The sequence below is a fragment of the Camponotus floridanus genome, unplaced genomic scaffold, assembly GCF_003227725.1.
Source record: "Camponotus floridanus strain SB8 unplaced genomic scaffold, Cflo_v7.5 scaffold12, whole genome shotgun sequence".
NCBI lineage: Eukaryota > Metazoa > Arthropoda > Insecta > Hymenoptera > Formicidae > Camponotus > Camponotus floridanus.
In genome coordinates, this window is record NW_020229237.1 from 661,715 (window position 1) to 674,835 (window position 13,121).

General features: G+C 41.1%; 1 protein-coding gene across 3 annotated transcripts in view; it reads right to left on the reverse strand.

Annotated features, from left to right (window-relative positions):
- Window positions 1-13,121, reverse strand: part of LOC105255014 (semaphorin-1A) — a 214,313-nt gene that overhangs the window by 163,582 nt on the left and 37,610 nt on the right. For all 3 annotated transcript variants that reach the window (XM_025415282.1, XM_025415280.1, XM_025415281.1), the window contains exon 2: window positions 2,172-3,395. In XM_025415282.1, coding sequence (XP_025271067.1) covers window positions 2,172-2,304 — 133 coding nt within the window. In that variant the 5' untranslated portion in view covers window positions 2,305-3,395. The remainder of the gene's footprint in view (window positions 1-2,171; window positions 3,396-13,121) is intronic.

The window sequence follows — 13,121 nt, forward strand, 5'->3', positions numbered from 1 at the left end:
ACGGGGGAAAACATCGATTTTTATGCAACAAGATATATTAATAGAGCACTCTAAATGTGCATGCTCTACGAGAGAGACGCGAGTCGGGCGCGGGAAGGAAAACGGCGAGTTCTAAACATTCAAGTTCTCGCGACTATCACTCAAATCTTTCGGCCCACTCGCGCTACTATAATAATGTCAGCTATATACTAGCGGAGCATGGTGCGGATCGACGCAGCCACTTCGGAGCAATTTATTTCGCCCCTTTCCCCCCGTCGAGATATCGTTCCGTCGCGGAAAGAGTGATGGATGTTGGGGCGTCGCTTCTACGCGAAAACGTACGAAACACGCGGAGCTCCGTTAAGGTCGAGTGCCTCGGATGTAGGACACTTTATACGCCACTTCTCTCCCCTGCCTTCCCCTTCCGTTCCCGCCTCCTTTGGTTCCAGTTCTCGATAAAACTCGCAGTCGACACGGCGTGTCCGTTTCAATTAGTTATGCGCGCGAGGGATAATGCGAGAGAGGAGAGTAACAAATGCGTTTCCTAGGACCTCGGAAAAGAAACGAAGTATGTATGTGTGTGTGTGTGTGTTTCCCCCGAAAAAAACCCTCGTTATAGTCTCGATGAAAGAACTTTCGGAAATTATGCTACTCGTGGAATTAACGGGAAACTGCTCTTGTATCCTTTATTCAGTCTTGTGGAATGTTGTAATTTCGGTAAACATATACAGGAAGAAGTTTATAACATAACATAAACCGACACTTCCGTTTATCTTTCACACTGTTACAAAGTTGAAGTTAATAAGTTTCTCTCATGGGATATCTAAAGTGAATATCGCATGGAAGTTTATGCAATCCCGGATAGGAAATAAGATAAGTAACGTTTTCACGAAATAATATTAAAAAGATATTCTTTCTTCATATACATTGAAGATTCTTATAAATTAAAAATGTATGAGTATTATCTTTTATAAAAACAAGTTTAAGCAACTATTGTTTTCGTCACTGATCAAAATATCAATAACCAATATTTAAAATTCAGTTCGACAATTTATTTATTCGTAATATCGAGATGTGAATGTATCGTAATTAGCCAGGTCATGTACATCAAAATATTCGCGAGACCAGACGAAACAATATAACATTATGAATTTCGAAACAACAATATGTATTTCGAGTAGGACAACCTGAAAGAAAAAAAATTTCTTTCGCCATACTAATAATTTTATTTCGTAAAAACGCCCAGTATTTGCATATTCAATATTCATATATTCAATGTAAAAATATTTACTCGGGTGTAGAGCATATCGTATGTGAATACATGAAAAATTTTCGCGAAATGCATAAATAACGCGGAGAGAATAATCACGGTGGAGAATCACGCAGATTCTAAATTAGTTGCGAGACTTTGAATAAAACAAAATCGCAACGCGTCATGAAATAACGCATTGAAATTTCTGCAGCTCGTTTTCGCTCCGTTGTCTCAAGTTTCGTGTTTGCGACGCGATAAACGAACTATCAACGTAATAGAATGAAATCACGAGAGATTACGAGAATGAGAATTATCGCGTTAATAATATAACCGAGAATCGCGGTCGAGATCTTTGCGTCTATTTTCTCCCGAGTCCGAATGAGAAAAAGAGAAGGGGAGAGAAGGAAAATTGTGCCGCTGATTAAAGTTTGCAATCATCGACTCGAAACAATCCTTCGTCGACGAGGGAGAATCCACTCGCGAGTGGGGAAGAAGGTGCACGACCCTGCAATCCACTCGCTGCAACTTTGCTATCATTACGTAAGCAAAGCTCTCTCTCTCTCGGCCTTCGAGAATGCGGCTTTGAACTTTGCGGAAGTCCTTAACCTCTATCGCACGGAAGTTACTATTCAATCTATGAAACGTCGCTCAATACTGACATTCAAATTCGCGAATAATCGCTAAACGTGAAACATCGAATGGAGATAACAATAGCGTAACCTCTCTCCCCGATATTCTTTTCGACGCGTCTTTTAATTATCTCAAATAAAGTTGCAACGAAATATTTCTCGGATGTCCTCGGAGGCGGCACATCTCACGATTGGAGATACGTCACGCGCGAAATGATCGTTGCCACGCACCGTCACAAACACGAGACAAGGGGAGCGAACGGAGAAGACTGCCCTGTTCGCGCGCACAAGTCACAAATCATAGCACTCACCTAGCTGGACGTACATCTTCGGCCTGACATTCTCCTGCCAAGCGGCCAGAGCGAGGGTGACCGTCGCGACGAAGCACCAGCAGGACAGCAACGGGGGCATCCTGGGGGCGACGCGGAGGCCGGCTCGCCTCATCCTTTCCTCGCGATGTTGTCGCAGCGACGCTCGTAATGACGTGCCAGGGCTCGCAGTCTCCGGGGGTCGCGGGCACCAAACGACCGTAAAACGGCACACGCGAGAACGGGAGGAATTTCCGTGGGAGGAAAAACACCGTGTATTATCACCGTCGCACTGCGCTCCGCGTACCCGGAGCACACCCGACTACGCCCGCGACGCTACACTGTGACGCGCGCGAATTAACCTACTATCTATCGAGCGTGTACCGCGGCAAGAGAGAAGGCGCGCGTTGCTTTCTCTCCGACACTCACTGCGCCGGAAGCAGCTGCGCGGGTGCCGCGGCAGTCACGTGCGGCGCGACGTTCCCGTTTGTCGCGGTCGTTGCATCCACGGTCGTCCACCGGCGGCCCGCCGCGCGCATGTTTTCCCGAGGACGATGGACCGCCTCGCAGCGGCCAAGCGGCACATTCAGGCGAAGTCGCGAGACGTCACGGCGCCGATGCGCGACGAACGAAGGTGGGTAGAAGGCGAGAGTCGCGACGGACACCCGCGCTCACGCGCCTTCGAGCGTCCACGCGCGAGCGACGTTACGATAAACAACCGTTACGTCCCTTATTATGCAACGTCACGACAAACACGCGCACATCGATGAACACCATCCGCACCCGCAGCCGGTCGCCGTCGCACTGACGTCGCGCCGGATCACGCTCCCCACCAAGCGCCGCCCTCCCCACCGCGCGCCGATGTCGCGCGCAGGCGCCGTGCGCGTTAACGCATGCCTTTCTCTCTCCGTCCTTCGGAGCCGTATCCGCGGATGCGTGATGATTACGCGTGCGGCTTTCTATACGCGTACGCTTGTTGTGCACGCACGTGGATACAGCGGGGAAACTCCACGGGGAGGACGTGTAAAGAACAGCGGGAAAGATAGGGGCAGCGGTCGATCTTTGGAGGGGCACGCACGAGCGAGCGATCGAGGAGCGAGATCTTGGAAAAGAGAGACCGACACCGGGCAAGCGCCGATTTTCAACCCCCCTACTACTTTCGCGGCGCGATTACGTCGCTGTCGTCTTCCACGTCTTCCTCGTCGTCGTCGATGTAGCGCCGCTAACCTGGAATGAGAAGAAGCAGGATCGTTATTCGGGTCGATCGGGGACACCTTAATTCGCGACGTACCTTTGCGATGTCTCGCGAGACGCTTAACTCGCGAGAGGCACGAACGTCGCGAACTGTCATCTTCGAGGAGTTATTTTCGTAAAGCTATCTCTGAATCATCTTTAAAGATACTGAAACTTGTCGTCTTTTTGTCTCCTCCAATTATATGCACGCTTAAAGCAGAGGGAATTTTACGAGAAATTTCACTCGAGACTTAAATCACTAAACTAGTTGACATGGCGAGAGAGGGAGACTCCGATAAAATCTTGATTAAAATCGTCAACTTTAAATTCTTCCAACGGCGAAACTTATTGCGTAAAATCTCATCGCGCCCCGAACGAATCAGATTTGATAGCCCGATATCTCTGGAAACTCGAAAACCGCAAAGAGTCGGAGTGGACGAAGAAATCCGATTACGATTCGATTTCGCGTAAACGCACGCGCCTGCAAATCCCACGGGACCCCTACACAAATAAGGTTTCATCACGCAGAAAGTTCTGGCTGCGGCGGGATAACGAAATTATCCAAATGCGACTGATTCGTCAGCGAATTTTATGAACGTATCCCGTATGCGTGGTGCGTAGCGACGCCGCCGACGTTGACATTGTTCATTAATTTGGCGAACCAAGTGCACGGGCGGACCAGAGGAGAGGAGAGAAGGGGAGGGCAAGGGGGTGACGGACACCACGGAGGGGGAGGTATGTGTGCATCGAGACTCTAATTCCTACACCAATGATTGGACATGCCTGCACGAGGGAATTCGCCGGGTGTCCACGACGTGTACACGCAATTTCGCGTGGATGTGCGTGTCCGCACGTACATACATGTCCGAGCGTATCGTATTCGCATCCGGCGTTCACGCTCCTTTAATCCTCGATACGCTAAAATGCGGCGATCGACATATATCCGTGATTGCAACTTGCCGCGCGATTTTTTGGAGAAAATTTAAAGAAATCATTTCTCTTTCTTTCTTTCGCTCTTCACAAAAATAACCTTACGTAAAATACCTTACGCTAAATTTCGTATTTCTTTTAATTATATGTAGTTGCATAATTTCTGATTAATAATTGAAATTGAGACGTAATTTACTCACTTCAACTTTGAAATTAACGCATAAATTAATACATGAATAAGTATATTATAATATGCAATTTTAAATTATTTTATATTAAGTTACAAAATATAATATCTCTCATATAACGTATGTTAAGTCCTCGCGTGAATTTTCACGGCGACAGTTTATTTCACAATTAGTATAATCTCCGAGCATATAAATGAAATTATTCGACCATACTGCGTTCCATTTGCTAGGAATGAGCAGTCATCGAAAGAGCCAACGAAAGAATAACATGAGATGCGAATCGCTAGTAAAATATTGTTAAAAAAAAATTCATCGTGTACACTTTACAGCATTGTTCTAAGGCCGTATCTCTATTTTGAAACGTGACTAAAAGCGTATAATGATGTTTTTAATTGTAAAAATGGTCTATCGATTTAATAAATTCTTCTTTAAAATATATATATTCCTGTATCAATTTGAAAAAAAAATATTTCTTTCACCGAAACGATAATAATTTTATGTTTTATAATAGTTCTTTCACTCTCTCTCTTTTTCTTTCACATTATTCAGGACATTTATACAAAATCAAATATAATGGAGTATACGACGAGAATCTAAAGTGATAAGTGGCCATAACAAGAGGAGAAACGATGCATAAAAGATACGTGTGCAACAATATTGTCGTCAATCGTAGCGCGTGTAAGCGCTTCGCTTATGGGACGATTTTAACTTGCACAGCTTATATCATCGTATCTAACGCCTGCTGTATAATGTTATTTGATGTTGTAATATATAATATCATTTTTATTTACACAAATAATATAAAACTTTTTTTATTCAATTGATGATAAATATATCTTTTACGTAAAATATACGTAATAAAATTGTTTTACTTAAAATTTTTTAATGTTTGACGTTTAAATTTATTTTACTGATATATCGTTGGATTTTTATCATAAAATGTAAATGGCATTATTAACATAATAAAAATAGCTATTTAATATTAATATGTCACACATATGTCACATTAAATTTTTTTTTTTTTTAATCGGTACTTTAATATTGCGTTTAGGCGTTATAAGGCATCCACGAGACTAGATGTTAATTCACTGCAAGCTCTTTGCACGCGCTACAAAGGGTTAATCAAAAGGGTGCTTCAATAGCCCCTCGAAGTAGCGTCGTAAGCAACTATAGACAGCATGCTAATGAAAATGAAGATACGAAGATTAAATGCAGCGCGACGAGGTGTCGCGCGAGCTTAAAACATACTCACAAATGCGACATATTTTACGAAATTCATTATTATATCTTAGTGGATCAGCGTGTCACTGGATTACTCGTATGTTGAAGGACATAGCTCTAGGTCTCTAGTATGTTTGGAAAGTGCTCTTGTATTTCTATTTAGAAGAGATATTTTCACAGGATGTCTCAAGAAAGATATGTATTGAAAGAAAATCCTCCTTCATGTATTTTACATTAGATTTGTCGCTAACGAGAATCTGATCTTTAAATTTATTAACATTGTGTAACTACAATTTAAATTGCGTATTAAATTCGCACAAATTTAATCTCGTATTAAAAATTGAACATGACAGATTTTACTAATAAACTAGATATTTGATACGAGCCAAGTATTTTTAAAAAAAGAATAAATCGTAAGAGTTTACATCCTGACTGGGGAAAAATCGATTTGCATCTTCCTAGTACTATATTTCTTTCTTGAGACACCTAGTCTAACAAGTAAGGACGATCGAAAGAGATTTAAAAAGACGAGGGAAATGCAAAAGGATGGGCGCGACAGTTTCGGCGAGAAAAGGCGTAAAAACTCGAGAAGAAGATTCGGGGGTAGAGCTCTACAGAATATACTCTCGCGAAATCGTCCCGCGGGAGTGACTTCGTCCGAGTCGATTTCGCGCGCGTTTAACATCGCGCGAGCGACGATGGAAAAGTGCCGGCAGGCAGGCAGGCAGTGTTGTCTGAGGGATGCCACGAGGGGTGTGGTGAGAGACGAGGGGACAGCAGGGATCGATAACCGAACAACGGGGAAAATCCCGGTGGAAAACGCGCGGGAAGCACCGATGTTGCCGAGGCGAGAGAGAGAAAAAGAGAGGAAGAGAGAGGAAGAGAGAGAGAGAGAGAGAAAGAGAGAGAGAGAGCAAATTCGCGAACGTGAACCAAACTCGATTAAGTTTGACTTCCGAGATGCGTCGTAAGGAGGTAGAAGAACGGCATCTCGGATAAAATTAGTTGAATCTTAAGACGGATTCTCGAACGGCAATACCATCATCATTGTCGTTATGCGTCCCTTCTTTTTCATCCATTCACAGCTACTGCCGGAGACACGTGGAATCTCGCGTGGAATCTTTCTCGGACGGAGATAAAAATTAGCGTAGATAAAGATATCCCCCGCGCGAATCAAGTCCTTCGTAAGAGTACGAAGGGGTAGGAACGCAGTAGGTAGATAAAAAAAAAGAGATATCGTTAACTACAGAGAAGCAACGCAGAAAATTCCTGCGGAAACGAGTGAAAGTCCAGGGAAGAGCAAGGGGACGACGATTCGTGCCTGTGGCAAGCTCTGCATGAGCAAAAGGCTCGGAATAAAACTCAATTAAATGCGGCCAAAGTTCAACTTCCATCAAACGTTAAATAAAAAGGATCTTCCGGATAAAGTTAATTAGCCCACTTAAGTCAGAGTACGTTTGCGCTGGTACGCGTGAGACAAATCTTTCGAGCGGATGAAAAAAAAAAAAACGAAAGACGAGTGCCGCCGCACGAAGCGTTAAGGATAATAGATATCCTGGATCGCCCTATTTTAGTTTTCGAAGTGTCGAGAAGAGGAAGGGCAACTTTCCTCTCGACGAAGTTTCCGGCGGAGAGAAGAAAAAGATATTGGATACGGCGAAACTTCCGATGCGAAAGATACAGCTCGGCAGCTGAGCTCTGATTAAAATCAATTAAAGCCATTAGCACCCAATATTTAAGTTTCTCGTAGTCTTTCGATTCCGTCTCGCGAAATAATAGAAACCGATCGAGATTCCAGTGCTCGCCACCGCGACGTTTTCCCTTTAATAAATCCGATTATACGCGATCGAGCTAAACGAAATATTCTTTAAAACGCTGTAAATATTACATCAATACCGCCATAAACACGACCATTAGTCGGTTGCGCTTAACCGCAAACTTTTTATTGTTCGATGTACATCGTAACGACCGGCGATTTTTATTAAAAAAAAAAAAAAGGAAAGGAAAGAAGGAAAGGACCAAAAATAGAGCAAAAATAGAGCAGTTGACCGAACAACAGAAAAGATCCCGCTAAAAAACGCGAGTGTATAGCTGGAGCGTTTTTCGAGAGCGTGGGGGGTAGAGGGAGGATAGTCGGTATGGTAGAGGGTTGCAGGAAAAGTCGCGGCTACTGTAGCGGGCAGTCGAGCGATCGAAGGGCGTGGAACAAAACCCAATTAAGTACGCCGAACTTCGACTTCCGCAGTAGCGTTACGCGAAAAACATTTTCTGAATAAAACTGAATAAAACGAGTTAGGCCATTTGAGCATGGATCGCGCACGTGCCATCGGCTTACCGCCGTCCAACGTCGAATAAAGAAACAAAAATAGAGAAACCTAAAAAAGATAAAAAAAGGAGAGCGGTTAAAAAAATTATGCGACAAAAAAAGCTCCACGCGAGATCAGCGACTAAACATTCATTCAAATAAGGCTCGTGAAATACATACTTTTCTAAAACGTTAAAAGATGAAATAATAAGAATTGAATAGTAAGAGTAAAAAAACCGTTGCTCTTATAATCGTTAATATTATTAAGGAGATGCTTTAAGATCGTTAAATCGAATTAAATCGCGTAATCGCATTCTGAAAATATTACTCTGTGAGTTTCTTGCGTGATTACGGATCAACATCTCAAAAGACCACTCACCAAAGGTCCTCTGGATAAAAATTCAAAAATCAATCGACAGCGAACAGCGCGATTCGCTTTTTGCAAACCTCAATGTGTCACGCTTATCGAAAATCGTTCACCAAATCGACGGACGTCGGCCGGAATTGAAATCCTTTAGCGAGCATGGCCCGTGATATATAACTGACCTACAAGAAAGATATTTGCCGAACGGAAGATGGGGTGGGACGAGAGAGATGAGGGAGCGAGAAGTACCACCCCTTCTCTCTCTCTCCCACTAATACGTGACACGAGAAGGGAAAATACCTATATTCATGCTTATATCACCAATATGCGCTCAAACGTAAAAGTAATCTCTCCTGTCACCTGTCGCTCTTCGGTAAAATACTTGATGAATCCTCGCCCAGTAGAAACGTTTTTATCGGCGTTATCCTGGGGGACAGCGCGCACTGGTCCTTCCGTTCATTTTTCGCAACCCTGCCGCCGCTGTTGTCCCTCTCGAAAATACCGACTTTCGATTAAAAGCCATTCGAAACGAGTTCGTGCTACAACGATATCGAAAATGAGGGGCCAACGAAACGCGAGGACGACGGGAACGCGTAAAAAAAGAACGCGAGATAACGGAGGTCCTCGAGAAGCTGCGACCCAAAAAGCACATAAAGGGCGCGTCACGAAGACGAGAGGACTGCGTGATGTCGGTGTCCTCGAAATTCGAGAGTGAAACGCGATAGCCCACTTTTGTTCGTGATAGTGCGAGCGGAACTCATGCCATTCTTCCGCAAATGAAAAATGTCAGATCGATCGCGACAAATGCCACGAGACATTCTTTTCTATGTGACATTTAATTAATTCCGCGCCGCTGTCCACCGCTATTCTCGCACAGACATACCATGCTTGAGATTAATTGCGCTTATAAGCATATTGTTCGCGTACCACCATGTCCATGCGCGTTGCTAAGCGGAATTAGCAGTGCAAAAAAACGCATGGTTCAAAATACAAAATATGCGAGAACAATTACTGACATATATTCTTGTTAAATATTCTCAATGCGAAACCTTGGGGAAAAAAATAAAAACAGATGAATGTGCATTAATCCTGGCTATTCTCTTCAAATTTATTTGCAGCTATGAAGGCAATATTTTTAATCTACTGACGGACAGAATACGTTTTGTATTAAACACATTTAAAAAATAACATGCTCCAACAGCCCAGTTTAATACATTTAAATTTACTGGATGACAAATTTACCAACGAATTTACCAGTTTTTAAATGGCATAAGCCGTACGTTTTACAGTAAAATAAAAAAAATTTTAACTAGACGAAGAGATATATAAATATATAAAGATGGCTAAAACCCAAAATTGATAATCTAATAAATCTTCGATAACATCATTCAAACGATATAAATCAAAGATTAAAAACTATGATTAGATTAAGTTATCGATTATATAATATCTTCGCACGGAAAGACCGGTCGCTTAAACTCTCGCTCTGCATTCTTTAAGCGCGTCGAGTGAAAATAGTAATAATGATAATTAAGCGAATAATTAAGAGAAGCGTCGTCGTTATCTCTGACGAGACTACGGTATTCCGCACGTTACATCTTCTCTCAAAGTTAGGCAGGAAACGTTCAAACGTGCACGACCGTCCGATTAAAAACTCTAACAACTTTGACCCAGAAAGAAATTGCCTCGTTACGATGTCATTAATTCAAAACAGTTTAATTAGTATACCTTTACAGTCGTCCGTCCGCGAGTTGATTAGGTACAAATAAAACGCATTCAAAATCGTTGTCCGTAAAGTTCACTTAATTTTTCAATATTCCTAAGATTTACAATGCTTTCGTTTCTAATAAAAAAAATCATTCTGCATTCCCTGTATAAAAGAAAATTTAATCTTAATGATTAATCATTATTAGAGGTTACTTATTTATATTAATTATTTATCAACAAAGTATCGCACGCATGAAATATTAATGATTCTTGTGTTTCTGGAAATACTTAAAAAAATATATAATATATAAACGAGAAAGCTTTTCGTTATATATACAATGAATATGTGCGCGCCTGACATATCAATAAATACGTATCTTCTTTCGATCCGCTATATTTGTGATACATAATCGAAAACGGCTATCTTGGTACTTTGTTCCTTTAATTTATTCACGCGAAGCAAAGTTTACAAATATCCCATTTCACTGGAGTGCTGCTTTAATCTCAAAGTTACATATGACACATAAAAAATACAATCGATCTTCGATGGAGTTTTAAAATATTAAACAGCAGAATGCAAAATGCCTTTCCTCGTATCAGTCTCTATACGATCCCGGAATATCTCGGATATTCTTTATTGCGTGAAAAAAGGATACGAAAAAGCTGGGTTAATTGCAATCTATATTTTTGGTGGAGAGCGCTAAAAGTTCCTAGCGAGTATATGATTGATCTTCCGCATTAACAGTTTATTAAAGAGCGGGAAAAGTACATCTAAGTAGCACTTAGATACTTTGCGAACTATGTATCGCTCCCTACTTTAATACTTTGACATTTAATGGATTAAAAAGTCAGTTAATTCGGTTTATTCTTTAATGCATTGAGTTTCAAAGATATTTCCAAAGTCTCGATCGCACGGAAACCGTGTTTTTGATGTATTGAATAAAAATTACATACACGTCGGTTATACTATATAAAAATAAAAATGAAGATAACAAGTAAACGTGTCGCAATTTTGCGACACGTTTACTATAACAACAAATGACAGCGCTAAATTATAAATTATATTTTTGACAGAATTATGAATAACGATCCTCTGCATCAATGTAACCGAATACGCGTTTTCAAAAAAAGCCACATTATAAATTACATAACATTTTGCTATTTATGTTAGCCATTAATAAATCTGTAACACAAATCTATAACACGTATGTCATCGATGTGTACTACTTTCCTAAATTGAAAAATTGCACAACCAAATTCTGCCATTTCGTGTGAAATGTGTTCTCGCATTCTTTCTCTCTCTCTCTCTTTCTCTGTAATACATTTTCTGTTCCTACTCTGATGCTTTTTTTATCCATTTAAAACTAGAGTAACTGCATTAATCTCTTCTTTCATTTCACCGTGGAAATTCCTACTGATTTCTTTACTGAGAAAGAGCGACGCAAAAGTCCCGATTGTTGTTGATCGAATACGTTTTCATAAAAATCAAATAATTACAATAAATGACAATTTGATTCAAAGAGAACAGGATTGAAGTCGCGGTTTATTGAATCGCTCTATCAATGTTTCACCGTAATGCCACGTTACGCTCGCGAAGCTCCACGTGTACCTAATGCGAGCTCGGGGGCGTGATCGATCTTAGCGTATCGCGAGGCAACTTATCGCCACGACGTTACACGAACGACCGTAAAGCCGTAATACCGCTACGCTAGCGTGGCGTATATGCAACGCGGATTTCAACTCGTCGTTTCGTGAACGCGCGTCTAGAAGATCAGCCCCGGATAATCCGTCCGTCCACAGTTACGTTTCTGCGATAAGCACACTTGCTAATTAGCCAAAGCGTTACGCGTCCAGGATACTCGATTCCATCTTCCGTTTCATCGACAAAAGTAGTAAACACGCCACGGTCCCTTCCCCGATTTCCTCCGTTGATGTAAAGCCAATTTCATGCATAAACGCGTTTCGTTGCTTGATAAATAAATCAGACCCGGGTAAACATTCCTGGATAAAGCCTGCAGGCATTTTCTTCAATACGATTTTTCATTTTGCTGCACCGTATTCAAATAAATCTATGGCCGGTATTTCACGATAGTTTTACTTTCGCGATTGTAATCTGGAATATTACATAATATAATAAACACTATAGAATAGAATTAAATCGCAATATTCGATATTGTATAATTATACCCGGATCACTCGATTATTAAACCACATGATATGATTAATCATACAATATTAATAAGGGCAATTAACCGATTATGGTTATCTGCTTTTGAAATATACATGTAGTTTTTAATTCATATACACATATCGCATAACGCTGGTTATCATGTCAAAATGAAATAAGATAATTTAATCCATTAACATATTTTTAAATGAGACAAATTAACTCTTATATAATATATGCATGTATTTTATATTTATATAAAGTGAAAAGTCGCTGGAAGCATGTAAAATGATTTACAAAAATCTACAATCGTTGAAAAAAATGTAGTCGACCAAACTAGCCAGAAATTTGTTTATTAATACGACGTTTCGACCATATGATTGTGGTCCTTATCAAGTATACTTGATAAGGACCACAACCATATGGTCGAAACGTCGTATTAATAAACAAATTTCTGGCTAGTTTGGTCGACTACATTTTTTTCAACGATCCTTGTGATTATCTGACTAGCGACATAAAGTTATTTTACTAAAAATCTACAATGTCATTGATACAAACAAGCAAAATGTTACACAAGCGAAATATTATATTATTACGAGTAAAAGTATGATTTGCCCAAGTATAGCCAACACACCTCGCGATATTGATCTCATTTGATTCAGTCTTATTATACGTAATAAAAATGAGATATCAGGATCGCCTTTTTGTTTCAAGTAAAATCCATTTCCGCGCCATGTATTTCCAGTCGTTGGTGGAGAAAGTAAAAGGATACGAGCACCGGAAACCAGAGTGGTTACGCCGACAAAGCCATGCATAGTCGTATCGGCGTAATGCTAGA